Source organism: Mastomys coucha, unplaced genomic scaffold (genome assembly GCF_008632895.1).
Source record: "Mastomys coucha isolate ucsf_1 unplaced genomic scaffold, UCSF_Mcou_1 pScaffold5, whole genome shotgun sequence".
In the NCBI taxonomy this organism is placed as follows: Eukaryota; Metazoa; Chordata; class Mammalia; order Rodentia; family Muridae; genus Mastomys; species Mastomys coucha.
The window spans coordinates 80112110-80131501 of NW_022196911.1; the positions used below are offsets into that span (position 1 = coordinate 80112110).

At 41.6% G+C, this 19392-nt stretch overlaps 1 protein-coding gene across 6 annotated transcripts in view; it reads left to right on the forward strand.

Annotated features, from left to right (window-relative positions):
* The window catches only part of Acaca (acetyl-CoA carboxylase alpha), a 268630-nt gene that overhangs the window by 223170 nt on the left and 26068 nt on the right, over positions 1–19392 (forward strand). For all 6 annotated transcript variants that reach the window (XM_031350925.1, XM_031350927.1, XM_031350930.1 and 3 more), the window contains 5 exons: positions 6782–6925; positions 7440–7560; positions 11524–11620; positions 14351–14447; positions 15651–15786. In XM_031350925.1, the coding sequence (XP_031206785.1) occupies positions 6782–6925; positions 7440–7560; positions 11524–11620; positions 14351–14447; positions 15651–15786 (595 nt within the window). The remainder of the gene's footprint in view (positions 1–6781; positions 6926–7439; positions 7561–11523; positions 11621–14350; positions 14448–15650; positions 15787–19392) is intronic.

Genomic DNA, 19392 nt, shown 5'->3' on the forward strand with positions numbered 1-19392 from the left:
AAAAAAAAAAAAAAGCTGCAGAAAAAGAATAAATTTTCCTGTCGAGGAAGTCAGACTCTAGCGAGTATATCTTTCTAGATATATCAGATATCGGGCTGCTGTGAGCTCTGGCATTTGGTCATTTTACCATTTGCCTCAAGTACCAGTCTATTTAGAAAAGCCAGAAGGTAACTAAAAACATTTAAAAAATATTTATGGGAAACATGTATTTGATAAAAGGCAATCTAGAATATACAAAGAATTCTCAAAACTCAGTAAGAGAACAGCCCGATAGTTAAATACATGGGCAAGAAATTTGAGTAGACTCTCCGTGAAAGAAGATGTTTAAGGATGGAAGATAAGTGTATGCAATTATGTCTGTCACTACTCATTAGGGAAATTAAAACCACAATTTCACAGCATTACATTCTTTCCCTAAATGATTACAGCTTTTTTGTTGTTTATGGTGATGGCAATCAAATCCACAGTCTGATACATGCTAGGTAAGTGCTCTAAATCTTAGCTACATCTCCAGCTCTAGGAAAAACAAACCCAGTATTTTTTAATGTTTAATTTACAAAATTCCAAATGCTGATATGGATTGTATTAGCTAGAACTCTGTCCACTATTAAAAGAAATGCAGAAGTGGTATTGCTACTTTGAAATCTGTGGTTTGGTTTCTGTTTCTTTTATAAAGTTAGCTATACACTTACCATACAATCCAGAAGTTACCTGTATCCAAATGTTTGTGGCTGCTTTCTTCCTAGTCTCTCCCCAAACTGACAACCTAGATGTCTACCAACTGACAAACACTATGGCACCCAACTATGAAAAGGAAGTACCTACACTTGGACTGTATGAATGAATGTGATGCATTCCATATGATAACTAAAAGAAGCTAGGCCCCAAATGCTGTATACTCTGCAAATCTCTTTGTATGCCATCTTACAAAAGGCCAAGCAGTCAGGGCAGAAATGAGATCACTGGCAGTTAGGAAAAGGCAGAGGGGACAGAGGAGTGTGATGATGATGTTCCCATGTTGTTACTGTGTAGTGGGTGTGTTTGTCAATGTCATAGAATTTTAACTATAAACTGGATACTTTTGTTACATGTGGATAATCTCTCAATAAGCCAGACTCTTGTCTGTCCTCTTGATTTTGAGTTAGGGTCTCACATAGTGGAAACTGATCATAAACTCCTGACTCTCCCAGTGCTGGGATCACAGGCATGAGTCACCACACCTGGCTCTAAACCAGACTTTATTTAAAATGCTAAGTATTTCCATTTGGAATTGATTTATTGTCAGTACTTTCATGTCTTTAGCTAAATGAGTAGTTAGCTGATGGATCTCTGAGATGAGTGATTTCTTTTGGCAGGCAGCTCTCTATTCAGAAGCCTATGCCTTTTCTCTCACATTTGACAGGCAAACAATCTATGGTCTTCTTTATTTCTTTACATTAAGAGTCTCTACCCCTTATCCACTGTACCTCTAAGTCCTTATTGTTCCTCTGCTGGTGAGTTTGTGCTTGTGTTCTCAATGAGCAGAGCTCTTGCTGTGCTTTTTCAGTGTCTTTGTGGCTAAATACTTTCCTATCAGAGAATGATAGCACACACCTGCCCTAGGAGGCCAGGAACCTGAGCTACATACATAGCATGACACTTATTTTAAAATACATTTAAAACAAAACTAGTCTTTTCCTGCCACTGGTAGCAACAGTCTCTTGCCCAAGATTACTCTTCAGCAAACTTGGTCACATCAGACTTTGACTCGAGACATTTTTTTGAATCTTGCCAAGGGGATTATCTTGACTCAAGCTATGACTCAAATCCACTGTGCTTGCCAGTGTGTATCACTGAGCTTCCTCTCTGCCCCCAAACCTAATCCACCAGCTGCTGGCTAGCTCTCTAGGTTGCCAGTGCCAGCCGTGACAATGGTATAGAAAGGAGTGTAACCCTTTAGCTGTGTATTTGGTAACATCCAAATATTCTTGGTCACAGAAGCATTGTCCCCGACTCCCAAGAAATTTCATTCCACTCACCCTTGGATATATTCCTGGTGAAACATTTACACAGTAATATGTGTAGCAGCACTTAGAATTGTTAATTGGAGGTTGAATTAATGTGTCAGCCTCTAAAAATGTAATTCTCTCAGGTCAAGGAGGATGCTAGGAGGAGAAGAGCTGTTACTGGTTTTTCTACTTCCCTCTCTCCCCTCAGCCCTTTCTTCTCCATTCTCTTCCTTGTCCCTTTGTACCACTCTTCCCCTACTGCCATCTGCTCTCACTTGTCTGTCTGTCAGTCTGCCCTCCCCATCCTTTATGAATAAAATCCCAGAGTGATGTTAATACCTAGAATCATGCATGAGATCCAGTGATGATGATTGCTCAGTAAATTTACCCTCTGGAGAATGGAAATACCATGAGAGGATTGCAGTGAGAACTCTGTTTCTATAGCTAACTATAGCTAACTACTCGTTTAGCTAAAGACATGAAAGTACTGACAATAAATCAGTTCCAAATGGAAATACTTCTCAGAGACAGAGGAATCTTGTGCTCCCTGCTTCCTAAAATAGTAGATGCCCTGACTCTCCAAGGATTGTTCTAAAGGGAAGAAAAGTCCAGATTTCCTTTTAGCCATGATCGATATTCACCATTATTATTTTCCATCTTATTACATGATTGGCAGATACTTATGTATAACTAAAAGTTCCAAAACTAATATACATTCCAATATAATATTCCAAAAATATGTATGTTAGGATAAAAGCAATATTTTAGAAACTGATCCAGGTTGCATCTGTGATATTTGGAAATCTCAATGCTTTGCTGACAAATACCCTTACAAGAAAATACTGCATGCATTCAGTATTACACAGTGATTTCATTTGCACAAACACTCGAAGTGCTCTGCCACTTCAGTCAAACATTTGAAGCACTGGGGAAAGGAAGAATGTGTTTATCTTGATCTCCAAAAAGGGATTTAAGGGTGAGAACAGGCGGTATATTAGACTGTTTTCATTGCCTGTCAGCTGTGGTAAACCTGAGCTGTCTGCAGTGTCTCTGGATAAGCAGCAGCAGCAACAGTGGCCTTAGTATGTTTGACTGCATTCATTTATACCCTTAGGCATCTCAGCATTTCTGCAGGCTCTATAGCATCTTTGGTGAAACCTTTAACAATTGCATCTGTACTAACTGGCTTTCATGAGATACTTTAATTCTTAGGTCTACTAGCTACAATATGTGGAGGGTTCAATGAAGCTTAAGTATATAGCCAGACTGGGTGAAGATCTTGCCTCTCTGATTTGGCCCTTTAATTCTGTGGTCTGGGCACTTCTAAGTAGAGAACCCTGCCTGGGATCGTGCTTTTCTTGTTATTCCATGGATCTGCTTTGACCACTTAGGGCTAGACTGCCAAGGGGACCTCAGGAATGCCCTTTTGGACGTCTCTTGTGTGTCAATGGTGGTAAATTCTTGTTAGGAATAAATTAGAATTGTATCATATAGTAGAAAATTTGAGGAGAATGATTCAGGAACCAGAACATTGCAAGGAACTTGACAATACCGAAATGCCTGTCCAAGTTTCAGTGGGTGACAAATGAAGCACACCTGCTTAATGAAAATATGATGATGGTAAGGGCTATTGACCCACAGCTTTCCCTCAAGGGTTGGTAGGCCAACATACCTGAGAAAAACAGTGATTATTTGTGGATGCTTCTTATCTTTCTAGTTGCCAGGTAGGACTTGTGTAGCTATCCCTGTGTAATCATTACAGAGTTGGGCAGAATAGTCTGTTCTAGCCCAGATTCTGCTGCCTTGGTTGGAGCTTTGTCAAGAAGTATCCTAAAATCATTAAGACCACTTGAGTCAACAGTGACCCCCTATAAATCAGGAGCTACAATGTGAGCCTTCATCTCACTAGTAGGAACTCCAAACCTACAGGCAGCTGAGGAAAGGTCCAAACTGCTGGTTTCTCATGATTGTTGAGTGACTGTGATTATTGCTGTCTCTTTATAGTTAAGGAAATGGGCTTCATTTCTGTTTCCATCGCTACCCTACCCCCATCTCCCAAGCTAATACCAGTCAGACGGGGCTCTTTGGGTGCTCTGTAACTCTATCCTGTGATTTCTCTTTTATTAACAAATTAAAGGAGTCTTCTCAGGTGATGAGCATTTGTTAACAGAAGTAATGTTGTCAGTTGTGGGGACCCCCAGGGCTTCTTTGGAACCCAGAGGAAAAGACATGCACAGATGCTGCTGCTCTCACCAATATTTCCAGAGCATCAGTACATGAGGGGGTGGACATGCAGTGTCACTGAATCCTGCCTCCTACCTGAACATGCAGAATCGGGGTTCAAAGAAATGTGCACTGGGGTTCAAAATAACCATCAGTATAATAGAATGGGTACATGTTAGAGTCTCTCTGGGAGTGGCATTGTTCTGGATGCCCTTCTCAATTCATTGAAAAGGGGGTGAAGACATTTAAGATAGTGCACTTAAATAACAAGCTGTTCTTGGTCATCTTAGGTCCCTTTGGCTGAGCTTGGTCCTTCCTTGGCATTGCTAGTTTTGTAATTGTTCAGTCTTCTCGTGGTTAGACATCATCAAGTATCAAAAGTGGGACCAAAAATAATGTTTCTGAACAGAAACTATCCCTTTCCTATTCAACAGGGAGTATCTGGCTCCTGACATAAATTATGAATATCAGATATTCAGGGTCAACACAGTGTCTCCTTTTTATTTCATTTCTCCTTTCCAATTTTATTTTAATAATTAAAAATACTGCTGATCACACTGAATGACTTCTAGCAGAGAAGCAGTCTGTCCCAGAAGGACCAGTTGTGGGCCATCAGGTTTATGACAGCCATAAAACCAGAGTCAGATCAGAGCATGGCCTCCCTGAATGAGGGCCTTCTGCCTCCACCAGACTCCCCATCAGCCGACTGCTTTGGAAATTTCTATTTGTTTGGGGTTTTTTTTTTTTGTTGTTGTTGTTCTGTTTTGTTTCCTGGTGCATGTGCAAGAGTGTGTATGCACGCACGCTTAAAGATATAAATGAAACAGGTATGTAATGCCCTCTGCCTGTTAGAAAGACTAAAGCCATAAAAATAACAAACGGCATGTATTTGCTAGAATGTCAAAGTTATGAGTTTATTTTGTAATGATGTGCTCCTGCCTTCATGAGGTAAACTGGCCGTGGCGGAGGTGTTATTAGTAATATGGACTCAGTGGAGCAGAAAGCCGAGTGACCGAGAGATCAGTGTATCAGTCAGAGAGAGGGCAAATGGAAAGAGACAGCAGGAGAATGAGAAAAGAGCCGCAGAGCCTGGGCTGAGATTAAAGACAGACTGAGAGGAGGATGGCAGCCCACTGGTCAGATATGGTCTCCCTGCTCACCGGCTCCTTCAAAGCAGCTGCCAGCATGGTGCTTGGCTTAGGGCTGCCTGGAAAGGCTTGTCCTCTGTGCTTCCTTATCAAGGAAGGAGTAATCGTAGAGCAATTTTGCTCTCCATATTCTTTTCTGAACACTCGCTTGCGCCTTTCCTAGCTAAAGTTAAATGGAACCAAGGCCAGCAGGATCACAGCAAGGTTATTACTTTGGTCACCAACTTGCTCAGCCTTTGGAAGGTCTTGATGCAGGGGGCTGACCCAGCAGGCAGGGGAACCTCTCCAAGCACCTAATAAGAAAGGGCCAATTGAAAATATACAGGCATAGTTTGTTGGCCTTAATTTGTTTAGGTTCTCCCAAGAGGCTGAAAATGAATAAAAGTTAGAAAAAATTTTTTTTCTGGTGTTGTTGTTTCTTAGAAGAGAGGAGAGTGAACAGAAAAGAGCGTGTACAGTGAGCCCTCCACAACTGTATAGTGCTCTCCAGGGCTACCCTAGATGACTGGCAATTACTACACACTCAGCAGTTTGCAATAGTCGGTGATCAGGCTGCCTGACTTCCATCTGCTGGGTCAGAAAACCTCCCTCCCTGGAAGAAATTATTAACCAATCTTGGGAAGAAACAAAACCCTACAATTTCCAAGTCCGAGAATATTTTTTTCTTTCTTTTTTTCATCTTTAGGGGAAACTTTGTAGTTTCCATTTGCAAGTGCCCCCACCTGCCAAGGGTTAAAGTCCTCCAGAGACAATAGGGTGAGGCCTTAATCCTTTCCAGTCCTCAGAGGACAACAGGCTTGGGAAGTACATCAGAGCCTCACCCCCAGCAAACAAAGAAGACTGGAGTCTAGGGGGTTTAGGGGTGTCATGAGCTGCTTCAGGATTCTACCTGGTTTAGGAGTGGGGGAGGGAGACAGTGGGCCAGGTTTAAAAATCAAATGTCAGGAGAAAGTTAATCCTTTAGAAAAATAAGGCACCCAGCCTCATAGCCTTTCTTTAACATAGACTCAGCCTGTGTGTGTGTGTGTGTGTGTGTGTGTGTGTGTGTGTGTGTGTGTGTGTGTGTGTGTGTGTACACACATAACTGCTAGCCAGTACCCTCCAGAGTCCCAGCCTACCTACCACAATGTTTTTTCTTGGAGTTAAAGTCCTCTGCACTTTATGGTCTGTGGTGGCTTCCAGAGAGAGGGAGTTTGATGGTTTTAAAATTACAACAATGTATGTAACTGTTAAAGGTCTTTTTTGTTTTCTAAATTTTCTTTTATGAAAGAAAGACCTGTCAGCCCCTCTGAACAACCCACAAAAAATGGGTTTGTCTTTATTTGGTAGAGGGGGAAAAAACTGATTTAGTAAGAATTGGGAAATAATGTCCATTGTTCTATCTCTAGAGACCAATGTCTTTTCATCTGCTCCTTTGTCTAGGTCCTTGGTCGGGAAGTATACACCTCCAACAATCAGCTTGGGGGCATCCAGATCATGCACAACAATGGGGTTACCCACTCCACTGTCTGTGATGACTTTGAGGGAGTATTCACAGTCTTATACTGGCTGTCGTACATGCCTAAGGTGAGTCTTTCCCACCCACCATCTCTGCCTCAGCTTATTGTGTTTCAAGAATTTCTCATTTATTTCTCTGAAACCTGTAGATTTCTTTCTCTTGAAGCTGTCTTCTACCTCCTACCTTCAGAATACCTTTGGATCTCATTAACTTCCATTCTTTTCCAGCCACAGATATTTCATGGCCCATATATATGTTCAGGTCCCAAAATATTAAGACTTCCTTGTCTTCCTCCCTGTAGTAGCCGTTTGTCCTCTAGGAGCTTGCTTCTCTGAGAGCAAGGGCAAGATGGATCAGGTCAGAACGCACCAGTGTGTGTTAGGCTCCTAAATGAGAATTGGGAACTGTGCATGTTCCTTGGAGCTTGACCCATAACTGGAATGCTTCTGCTTGATGCCTGGGACCAATGGTGTAATTCTGAAAGCAGGCCCTGCTGTCTTTGTGTGGAGCTGTTGCTGCTGAGTTGAGGCCCAAGACTGACATCTGCTGATTGGTACCCATTCTCTCCCACTCTTTGTCTAGAGCGTACACAGTTCAGTTCCTCTCCTGAATTCCAAGGATCCTATAGATAGAATCATCGAGTTTGTTCCCACAAAGGCCCCATATGATCCTCGGTGGATGCTGGCAGGCCGTCCTCACCCAAGTACGTATATGTTTAAAGACCAAATAGTATCCTGGCTGTTTAGCAACTATCTAACTCTGGCACAAAAGTGTATTTGTATGAAACTGGAGCTAAATACCCAGAAATAAGGAAGAAATAAGAAAAAAAAAGCCCTCTGAAGAAAAAGGTAAAAAAAAAAAATCTTGGTGAACAAACAAGAAGAAAGTGAGCTTTATCAATCAGTTGCTCAGTCTCAACTGTGTAGTCGCTGACTCATTCCTTCTGTTTCTAAGGAACTTAGTAGGTCTTTAAACCATTTAGTATAAGACATAAAATCCTGGTCTTACAGAACCAGAATCCTTTTTGTTGGGGTGGGAGTGGGGATCCTGGGGATCAAACTTAGAGAGCTTCATCTATGCTAGGTAAACACTTTATCACTGAGCTACTACATCCTGGGCCACGGACCAGGCTCTCTGGCCAACCAGTGTCTATGAAAAAGAGCATTCAGCCAACTATAGGGGTGCATGCCTACGCGTGGGAGGCTGAAGCATACAAATCACCAGTAGTAGCATGAGGCCAGCTTGGGCTACACGGTGATTCAAGTCCAGCCTGAAATGCATAGCTAAACCATGTCTCTAAAACAAAAGGTGGGGAAGACAGATTAATGGAGTTACCTTGAGAAAATATCTCTAAACTTTAAATGTAGAATTTAACTATATGCTTATTAGCAAACTATTGCTGAATATCACACCATCCCCACATTCTTCCTATATACTGGGAATAGTATTAATAGTAAAATGCTTTTAAGAAGTCCTGAGTTCTATCCCTAGAGCCCTCACTTTTAAAAGTTAGGCATGGTGGCATATGCTTGTAATCTTAGCAGTGGCGAGGTGAAGACAGATGAATCCCTGGGGGCTTGCTGGACATCTAGCCTAATGTACTGTAGTTCCAGGCCAGTAGATGGCACCTGGGAGATGACGACACCTAAGGCTGTCCTCTTTCTTCACATACCTCACATACTATACACAGAGACACACACTCACACACTGCAGAAAAAAAGTGGGTGAGTAAAGAAACTAAATTTACATTGTCAATCCACTTGGCAGTTGCTTTTGTAAAGCTCCAGGTAGCCTGTTGTTTTGTTTTGTTTTGATTTTCGTTGATATAAGGTTTGTCTTTGTAGCCCAAGCTGGCCTGGAACTAGTGATGTAGCTCAGGCTAGCCTTTAACTCTCAAATCCCTTTGCTCCAGTGCTGAGATTCACAGCATGAGCTCCCCACCACACCTAACCCTACTTTCTCTGAATGGTGGAGGAAGTGCTGGTTCTTTCTTGCATGTCTATTGTCACTAATCATTTTTAAAATACTGTATATCAAGAATGGGTCACGGGCTGAAGAGACAGCTCAGTGGTTAAACCACTGGCTGCTCTTCCAGATACAGACTCAGTTTCCAGAAACTATACGGCAGCCCACAACCATCTGTAACTACAGATCCAAGGAAGTCAACATCCTCCTCTGGCCTCCCTAGGTGCCAGGTACACACCTGGTATACAAACACACATGTGGGCAAAATACTATACACATTATAATAAAAAATGAGTTGCTGAAGATATTTTGTTAAATTTAAGGACCATTGTGATTCTGCTGAAGTAAAAAGATTTGTTCATAATTAATACTTAATAGAAATCACTCAAAGCAGAGTCTGGTGTAGGAGCACCTTCATATACATGTCTTATTTTTGCCAGATCCCACAGCTGTTGTCTTGATGCAGTTAGACATGATATCTAACTGTAGATGTTCTAGAAAATTCAAGAGAACTCTGTTAGTTTTAATTTAGTTATAATCATAACTCTTTTTTTTTCCAGGCTTTTTCTTATTACTCTTAATAAAATTACTTTTTCTTACATAGACAAAAAAAAAATCACCATAGTAATCTTTCTCTTCCTTGTTTTTTTACATGATTATGGTGAGAACCATAAGTCTGACACAGTGATGGCCTTAAAAATCTAGGACTTTTCTGGGAATTAAGTGTTTCTCCTCTAAATTCAGAACAGAGCTCAGTAGTGTTCTCCTGGGAAACATAGGGAAGCATCTTACTGCTTAACTTAAGAAGTTAAGCATCTTAACTCAGTCCTACATCTGAGTTAGAGTGACTTCCTTGTGGGACCATCAAGTCCAGCTAGCATGGCCAATGGCTCCTTCCTCCCTAGTCAGCATATGAGGCAGGATGGTTTTGCTGTGGTGGTACTAGAGCCTGAACCCAGGCAAGAATCCTACCACCTAGCATACTTCTGGCCAGCTCCCAAGGGGTTTGAAACAAGTAAACCTTTTGGTTTTGAAATTAGTTCTATAGTTCAAATCACTTATGATCAGAGTAAAAATCATAAAATGACCCAAGCATATAAAGTTAAAATTTCAGTATCCTGGTGAAACTACAAATTTGGTTTAGAACCTTCATCAGAATTTGAGCCCTTTGCAAAGCATAATAGTATATGCATTTAATCCAGTGCTTTAAGAGGACGAGGCAGGAGGATTGCAATTCAAGTCTACCCTGGGTAAGAGTGTCTTAAAAAGCAAAGCACCTTTGTTTTATAGGGTGAACAGAAGCATATATTTAGGTAGGCATTATCCAGGTCATTATTAATAAGAACCACAGACTAAATGAAATGTGTGATAAACTAAGTTTTCTGGTGTTTTGGATAATATTTTTTCATCAACTCTCTAGTAATTCATCCTGCTGTCTATGTGCAGCTAACACTAGCTCCCAAATCGAGTGACTTGAGATTTTAATTTAGTGGAAGCGTTAAAGAAAGCAGATGATTCTCTATGATAAGTTAAAGCAGATATCTTCTAGGTGAAAAGTTAAAGTCATTTATTAGAGGAGATAGTGCCGTGATATTCTTCAAACTGACGCCCAACACGAGACCAGAATCTAAACGATCAGCTTTGGGCTCACGATAGAGAGATAATTTTGAAATGGATGATCACATTTTACACTGGGGCCATAGAGGCAAGGAATGTAGAACACAGTAATTACAAGTTTAGTCTTGATAAAACACTGTCCGTCCTGTTTAAGTCAGCAGAGGTTAGCTTGCTCAGATCTCTACTTTTAATTGGTTTTGGACTTGAGGTTTAGGGGGTGGAGGGCCTCGTTCAAATTAGAAGAATCACTGAGAAACTGTGAGCTGAGAGGGCAAACGGGGAAACAGGTATTTGCAGAAGCCTTTACGGGGACTTGGTCAAACATGTATGCCTGTGGATTAAAAGTTTTGTCTTAAACTAAGGTGCTGGAAGTTACATGCCTTGCCAGTATAAGAAAATGGATAAAGGGAAGAGGTGATGTTATTAAGTGTGTGTATAGTTTTAAGTGTATATAGCTTAACCATTATGTTTTTGTTCTGTCAAGGGCATGTGTCATGGCCCTTCATGTAGGAAGATTATACTATGTCAGCCATAGTGACATAGTGAGTCTGTATTGTTGCATTTTGACAGAGAGACTGAATCTCTTATTTACCTCCAAGTTTGAGTCTTCATCTGATCACTAATACTTAGTGTTTTCATTTTCCCATTAAAAGAAAATCAGTGGAATCAAACAAAATTGTAAGGCAAGTTTTAAAATAGAAATAAACATTTAAAAAACATCTTTAATGACTTGGCTGCCTCTTGACAAATGTTTGTGGTGTCTTGAAAAAAGGCAAGCTATTTATATAAAGGCACGCAAACTCTCTGCTAGCTGAACCCCATCGTTTAACAATAAATGATGCTTTTGCTGATAAATGATTCTTTCCATACAGACTAGCAAATGCAATAGGGGATGATTTCTGAAGGCAGATGAACATTCAGTTGCTTAATGCTTCCATCTATTATAATATGGTTAGAAACAACGAACTCCTCAAAACAAATCCCCAGATCCCACCTTAAATCCATCAGCCCAGTGCACTGCCAGTAGGTCACCTGGCTTTATGCTTTTTATGTCTTTCTCACCCCCACCCCTTTTCCTTCACAGCCCAGAAAGGCCAATGGTTGAGTGGATTTTTTGACTATGGATCTTTCTCAGAAATCATGCAGCCCTGGGCACAGACTGTGGTAGTTGGCAGAGCCAGGTAAGACCTCTTTCGTTTTGAAAACCCTTTTTCTTCCCAAGTAAACACAGTAAAGGAAAGGGCCATAGCTTTTACCAATAAAGCTCTTTGTGTCTTCTAAGAAGATTAGATGAGAGCCAGAGCCAAGGTAATCTACTGATTCCTCTAGTCATTTAGTGTGTCCTAATGAGGTGTTTAGCCTGAAGGCTGATTTTAACTATTTCCTTTTTATACTTCTACAAGAGAAACTTTTGGGAATCTCAAAGCCAGACTACAGTCGCCATCACCGGTCAGTTTCCTCCCCAGAAGACCACTTCCTCTCAGAAGCAGGCACTATATGGTTCTCTGTGTACCCTGAGAGGGGTTTTCTGACATCATGACTACTGAAATGACTTATAATACTGTACTATATTGGAATAGAATCAGATTTGAATTGAAAAAAAAAATTTTAATCTGAAGCAGGAGTGAGTAAAATAAGCTGGTATAGGTTACTGTGATACACATATTTTTCAAGTGGGAAATGGAAGTTTCTATTAAATTTTAATACCCACTCTAAGAAGTGCTTCACTCAACAGCAAGCTCTGTGCAGAATAATCTGTCGTGCTTGCTATAACGAGCACCTGCCAAGGCCGATCTTAATCTAGGTCTGTGTGCAGACATGCTGCCTTCGAGATCTGCATTGGGGGCTCACCTTCCTCCAGGGGGCAATCAGTTTTTCTTATCTTGGTGAAAAGAGGCACCTGCTCAAGATTCTCCAGCACGCCACATTGGCTTGAGATTTAGATGCTAGCCTTGAAAATAATTCTAGGCTTTGTGGTTCTCTCCGTACATCAGGTCAGCACGCCTTGTGCAGCCAGTGACAAGGAGCCATCAGATGGCGAATCCCACAGACAGGGCCTTCCCCTGTGACACTGAATAGGAGTCACCTGAGACAGGAACTCAGAAACTAGCTGCTCATTCTCTTTCAAGTGTCAGGTCTTTCCCTCACCCAAAACTACAGCATCCATGTGAGAATTATTTTATGTTGGTAACATTCCTGCCAAAAAAGTGGATGTAGGGCATAGAATTAGTCATGGGGTCTCATGTTGTATTGAATTTGGTTTTGTTTATTCTGCTTTACTTTTCCTATATATCTGATATGCAAAAGTATTTAAACCTTCCAAGCCCAGAATTCTGCTAAGCCTTTACACCTCCTGTGGGATGTGAGACAACGGTGCTTTACCCTTAAGATCAGATGAATAGCAGTTGCCCTGCAGCCATCAGTCAGGCTGGCCTTGAGTAGCTCAGCTCTTGTTTATTCCAACACTTGCTCTGCCTTCTTCCTTTCTTTCCATCTGATGAGTTCTGGGTTTCTTACTCCAAACACATCCACATGCTCAGAAGTATATAAAACAAATGGAGCTAGCTTCTTTCAAAGGCAGTGGCATTTCAAGAAATAAATATAAATGTATTCTTCTGGGATTGTTACTGTAAGTGCTGCCAAAACTCATCTTTGGTATGTATGTTTGGAATATGTGTGCTATTGGCTGTAAATTGTCTTTTATTATTCCATGGCACCTTGTCCAGGGACACACTATAAAACAAGATGTAGCATCTTCATGTGCTAGCCTGATAAAATTTATATGAAGTATAATAGAAAACAGAAGTTGTTCTGAGCTGTTTTCAACTTCAATAAATAACTGTAATACTCGGATAAAGATGTTCTTTATTAGGTCACATGGGCCCTAATATATAAGTTATAAGTTACCGATTTAGGGTGGCTTTTGCAATTACAAGTTTCCAGTTGGAGTGTTAATCATTGTGAACAGAAATATTTCTGAACTCTCCTGTGTACCTCCTGCTCGTTGTCTGGTTGTCTAGAGGGCTTTTGATTCTGATTCAGTGCAGGCAAGTGACAAGGGGGTGGTGGGTGGTCTCCACTCAGTTCCAGTTAGGTCTCTTGTGAAGAAAAGAATCCATTTCCAGTAGTTGATATACCAGCTAAAGACCATCCTTCATGGAAAAGTTTGTTATGGACATGTTATAGGGAATGAATATAACCCAGCCCAGTCCTAGCCCAGGGGAAAGCCACTGGCAGAGCACAGATGGAATCATTTTCTGGAGTCAGGACTCACCCTGCATCTGATGTCTCCCTCTTGGTTTTTCTTCCTTCTTCCCTTCATCTCTGATTCATTCTGGGAAACGAAGGGCCAGTATAAGAGGTTATTATAGAATATACATGCCAAAGCTTCAAGCTTCTGAATCCTAGCTTAACCAAGCTTTGAAATTAAGTATCTGCTTCTGCTACAGATTCTACCAAGATTATGACTGAAAAATATTCCTGTCCCCTTGTTTTCCACTAAGCAAAGTCAAGGGCTTGTTTAACTACCAAGGCTTTATCCCATAAGACCAGCAGTTTCACACTGTGCCCCACTATCAGGAACTGATTGACAGCAAACTGAGACGTTTTACTTGGCAACCACAGAAGTAGATGTGTGCACTAAGCTGTTGAGTTTCCTAATTCAGCACTCAGTTTGAATTTATCCTGTTGGGCGTCTTAAAATATAAGTAAGTATGCGGGTACTTTCCATTGTGTTTACAAAGTGAGTGAAACCCAAAGGTCTCACATTTAACCCCCAGAAGCATTAGAGTCTCCTCTGTTTTCTGTTTGCATCTAGCTTTTCTTTCAATGTTTGTGTGCAACTGAAAAATAAAAGCCTAATTGTAATAAGAACATACACTATGTTCCTGTGTGGCTCTCCCTTTCCCCAGGTTAGGGGGAATACCCGTGGGAGTAGTTGCTGTAGAGACCCGAATGGTGGAACTCAGTATCCCAGCTGATCCTGCGAACCTGGATTCTGAAGCCAAGGTTGGTCATCTCAAGTATTCCTTGTGCTCATGCTTTTGGAGTACCTTTGTGCCTGGAGTTTGTTTCCCTTCTACAGTGCCTACAGATGTATTGGGCATGTTGCAAGCCATCAAATTTTAGAGGGAAGGGTGGCAGCTGCCTGAGATGATTGCAGAACACTGATCAATTTCAAGATGCCTGTAGATAACTGCAAGCAAAGTTTTATGTGAAAAGTTAATGAGGCCCCGACAGTCATCTGAGTGAATCAGCTGGAAAGCAGTCAGCTTTTGTTGGGCAGGTAGTCTTACAGAGAAGCCACTGGTGTTGATGCTCATCTGTTCCAGATCCCTTGAGTGATAATATAGTCTTACAGAGGGCCAGTTGTGGAAACTACTACCCTTTTCTTTTTAAAGGTGGATTGTGCTTTCATTCTTTGTCACTAACTTGAATGAGGGGGGCGGGGGTGAAGGAGAGCAATAACAAGAACCAAGAGTCAGTGACTGACTCCTCACAGTGCCAAAGAGGTGAAAGGACTTGGAGGCTGTAGTTTGCGTACTTTGAGAGTAGAGTAGGGCTGGGAAGATAGCTCCATCAGGAAAGTGATTGCCATACAAGCATGAGGACCAGAGCTGGATTCCCAGAACCCACATTTAAAAAACAAACAAATTAGAGATGATGCCCCCATGCTTGTAATCCTAGCACTAGGGATGCAAAGACAGGTGGATTCCCTGGGCTTGCTGACCAGCCAGCCTCACCTACTTGAGTGAACTCTAGGCCACTGAGAGACCCTGTCTCAAAAAAGCAAAGTAGATGGGACCTGAGAATGATATCCAGTGTCGATCCCTGGCCTCATGCATATACACATAGGTACACATATGTTCACCCACATGCACATGCATACACAAAGAAAAGAAAGAAAAGTTAGTAATGTAATTGAGTTGCCTTTAAAAGGGATTCCTATGACTGCTTGAGAGGAGCATTTCAGTTCTTTGTCTAAGGGGTGATACATGTTCAGGCTCCCCCCAAAAAAGTGTTCAACAAGGTCAAAGATCCAGGATCTTTTCTTTCTCACTTCAGGGGTCATCCTCTTGATGAACAACTGTTCTAACTTATCTGGTTTGATCTTGAGCTTACTATTCATAATAAGTAACACCTTGATCAGTTAAAGGAGGCTCTCCTTCAAACTGTGTGGATAACAGGCTCCTCCTTTACTTCCCCCAACAGATAATCCAGCAGGCCGGCCAGGTTTGGTTCCCAGACTCTGCATTTAAGACCTATCAAGCTATCAAGGACTTTAACCGGGAAGGGCTACCTCTAATGGTCTTTGCCAACTGGAGAGGCTTCTCTGGTGGGATGAAAGGTGACTGATGGGCTGGGGAGATGGTGACAGGCCTGCTGTGGGCTAAGAAGGGAACCATTGATTGCTAGGCAGGGGCTGGGAGGCAGGGGAAAGAGGTTGGTGGTGGAGTTTCAGTAATAGTGGTCCTGTGGGCCTGATGGTACATGCCTTTAGTCCCAGGTAGAGCTCTCTGAGTTCCATGACAGCCAGAGCTGCACAGAGAAACCCTATCACCTCCCCAACCCATCCCTCAAAATTACTAAATAATCTAGTATTGTGTATGCCGGCTGCTGTTGAAGAGTCAGCATGTTAGACCATGGCTCTGGCGGTCTGGTGGGAAGTATGGTTTTACTGGTTTCCACCCCTCTTTTCTGGACATGTTCTTCACTCACATTACTCATGACCAAGATGTATTCTGAAATTAGCAGTAACTGCAAGAAAATGAAAAAACTCTACTAGAGACTGGCCATTCTTTGGCAATTTGTGATATCTTTTTATTATCCACCAACAGCTCTAGGCCTCTGGCTCCAGCAGATTAGACCATTAGTATAAAGGCTGTAGTCCATGCCATGGGAATTTCCTAGTGAGTAGGCAGCCAGTGTCACTATTAACTAAAAATTCTCCATGAACAGAGCCACTGTGGGCAGTCCAGGGAGAGCCAAACATGATTACCTCATCTAAGGCTAGACACCCACAGCTGTGCAAAGGCCAGCATCTGCACCTACAGGCTATGAGAGTATGCCGATGGCTCCATTCCTCATTCACCTCAGAATTCTGAAGGAATAGATGGGGAAATGAAAGGAACTGACACACGGAAGTGATTGAGATTGCTGAGATTGTAGAAATGATGAGCCCTCCATAGAGAGCCTATGCAAATCTTAGAACAGGATCTCCTCTGCTTTCTGAGGGAGGGACAGCCTGGGAGAGCTCCCCTTTGTAGGTCACTGTCCGTGTGTGAGATGCATTCACAGTGTTTGCCAATGCCAGGCCTCACTGAGAAAATGAAAAGCTGTTACTGTTCTGTTTTGTTTTGTTCTTGCTGTTACTGTTTTTGCAATCATCAAAAAGACCATTTTTATTAGAGACATACCACTTTTCCTGGAGAAGGCTTTGACTGTACATTACAGCTTAATGCTTATGTACTTTTTAAAAACTATTTTTTCTATGTATCTGGGTGTTTTGCCTCCATGTATTTATGTGCATCATATGTATGCCTGGTGCCTGCTGAAGCCAGTAGAGAACACCAGATTCCCTGGGACTGGAGTTACACATGTTTGTGAGCCACCATGGTTCAGGTCAGTTGTATACAGTTTTACTGAGTTCCTACACGCACCTTTATTAAGTGTCTCTGAAGAAACAAAGATGTCAGAGACAGACAGTGCCTCAAGGAGTCAAGAAAAATGTTCTTTGGGAAATGTGATAAAACTGTAATATATAAGCAAAATACCAGGGGGTTCAAGAGAAGATACCACATGGAAGCTAGGCTGGAGAGGGCTATTAACACTCTTGTTCATACCATGGGGTTCATTCATATTGGCTCTCGTTTTGCTCCCACTCCCTTCTATTCATTTTATGCTGAGACCTGAGGGCTCAATGATGCTCCTTATGACTGCAGGGCACTAAGAATGCCGTCTGTTTGACACACCCACAGGGAATCACCCTGCCTAGCCTGTCTTCCTAAAGGTCAGAGTTGCCACTTCTTCTAAAAGATGGCTAAGCAATTAGAGCATTTATTTCTCTTGCATTGAACCTGGGTTTAGTTCCCAGTACCCACATAGTGGCTCACAAACATTTGTAACTCCAGTTCCAGGTAACCTGATATTCTCTGCTGGCTTCAATTCTGCTGCCTGTTTTTTCATCAATCCCTTTTATTGATTGCTAAACCCTGAAATATTAAGTACAGAATTAATATTCATTGAAGGCAAGACTAGTATAACATTTTGTAATTCTAGCACTTGGGAGGCTGAGGCAGTAGGATTGATGTGAGTTTGAGGCCAACCTGGACTACATAGTCATACCTGTTCTCAGTGTAATGTGGACGGGTTATTGAATCTGTGCACTAGAAACTAAACTACCTGCGATCATGCTGTCTTCTGTAATCACAAGCCTCTCTAAGAGACACGTCAAATTTCTGTGTGCAGTGTACATGCATTAAGGTTTGGCCTAAGGAAATCTCCTTAGTGAGTAGCTTAAAAAAGTGACCGAGTTCAAAGAAGAGTGTAGATCCCTCTTTCTTATTTAAAGTGTGTGTGTCTGTGAATGTGTGTGTGTGTGTGTGTGTGTGTATGTGTGTGTGTGTGTGTGTGTGTGTGTGTGTGTGTGTGTGTGTGTGTGTGTGTCTGTCTGTCTGTCTGTCTGTGTGTGTAGGGGTGCATGCATACCACAATGCATTTGAGGGGTCAGTTCTATCCTCTAAGTGAGTTTGAGATCTAACATTCTCAGATTTGCTCGCTGAGGGCATTAACACTCTGAATCCTCCTACCTGGCCATCTCTATCTAGAGCACTAACCAAGTCCAGGACCAGAACCAACACCCTTGGATATCCTGAAAAGATGTATCGTTTGTCTGCTTTCCCTTCTGTCCAAAATGCCTGTGGTTATTGTAGGAACAAATAGCTAGAGCTCAGAAATGAGTTTTGTTTTATTTTTTTCCTGAACATTAGAGCAAATTCAAAATTAGCCTGATGTATATAATAATTCCTTGTCTCAAAAAAAGTTATTTTTTAATTGTGATAAAAGATACATAGCCCTCATTTTAACCATTTCTACTTGTACAATATATTGGTTAACTATCTTGATAGAGCGGCTTACCAATTATTAGTATTACTTCTATCTCAAACTTTATCATTCAACTTAATCTCTGCTCACTAAAATAATTCCTGTCCCAGATTGGAAATGAGTCATTGGCCAAATATAGTCCAGAGCACAGTTCTTTCTCCTCAGCTTAGGTGTGATGGCATTCATTTACATATCACTCAAGACACAGAGGCTTAGACGAGACGGAGGTCTGTGTGAGCACAGGAGGGGAGAACACTCTCATGTGTACATACAGGTCAGGATGCTTCCTTCCCACATATTATCTCATGGAAGAGGACCTAAACTGAGAGCCTCTTGTCATTCTCCACATCCCTTGGGGAGATGTTTGCAGTTTTGGTTTCAATACTGGCTGGGGATTATGCAGGGAGGGAAAATAAACAATTATGCCATCCCTCAGTGCACACAAACACACAGCCAGGAGCCGACTGCACTGTGGGTAAAATGACTCCAAAATTGTGTGTAATGAGTAGGAAAAGATTAGAGACAGCTCTTGCTATGCTGAAAATTGACATTAGTGGAGGGAGAAAAAAAACTCTTTACTAGTCGGCCTAGGAGGTCTAATTCGAGCAGTAAAAAATATAAATAAATAAATAAAAGCTTGTCAAGATGGTATTGGTGCTTTTTTTCCAATGAGCTCTATCTGGCCGGAAGGCTATTCAGCATAATGCAAAATTAAATTATAAAAACTGGCTGAATATTTAGATGGAAGAGCCATTTGGAAGCAGTTTATTTAGACGAACCGGCAATGACCCACAACAGGGAGACATCAAGCGTGAAATTTACTAGAAATTAGCACCAGGGTCCCAGGCTC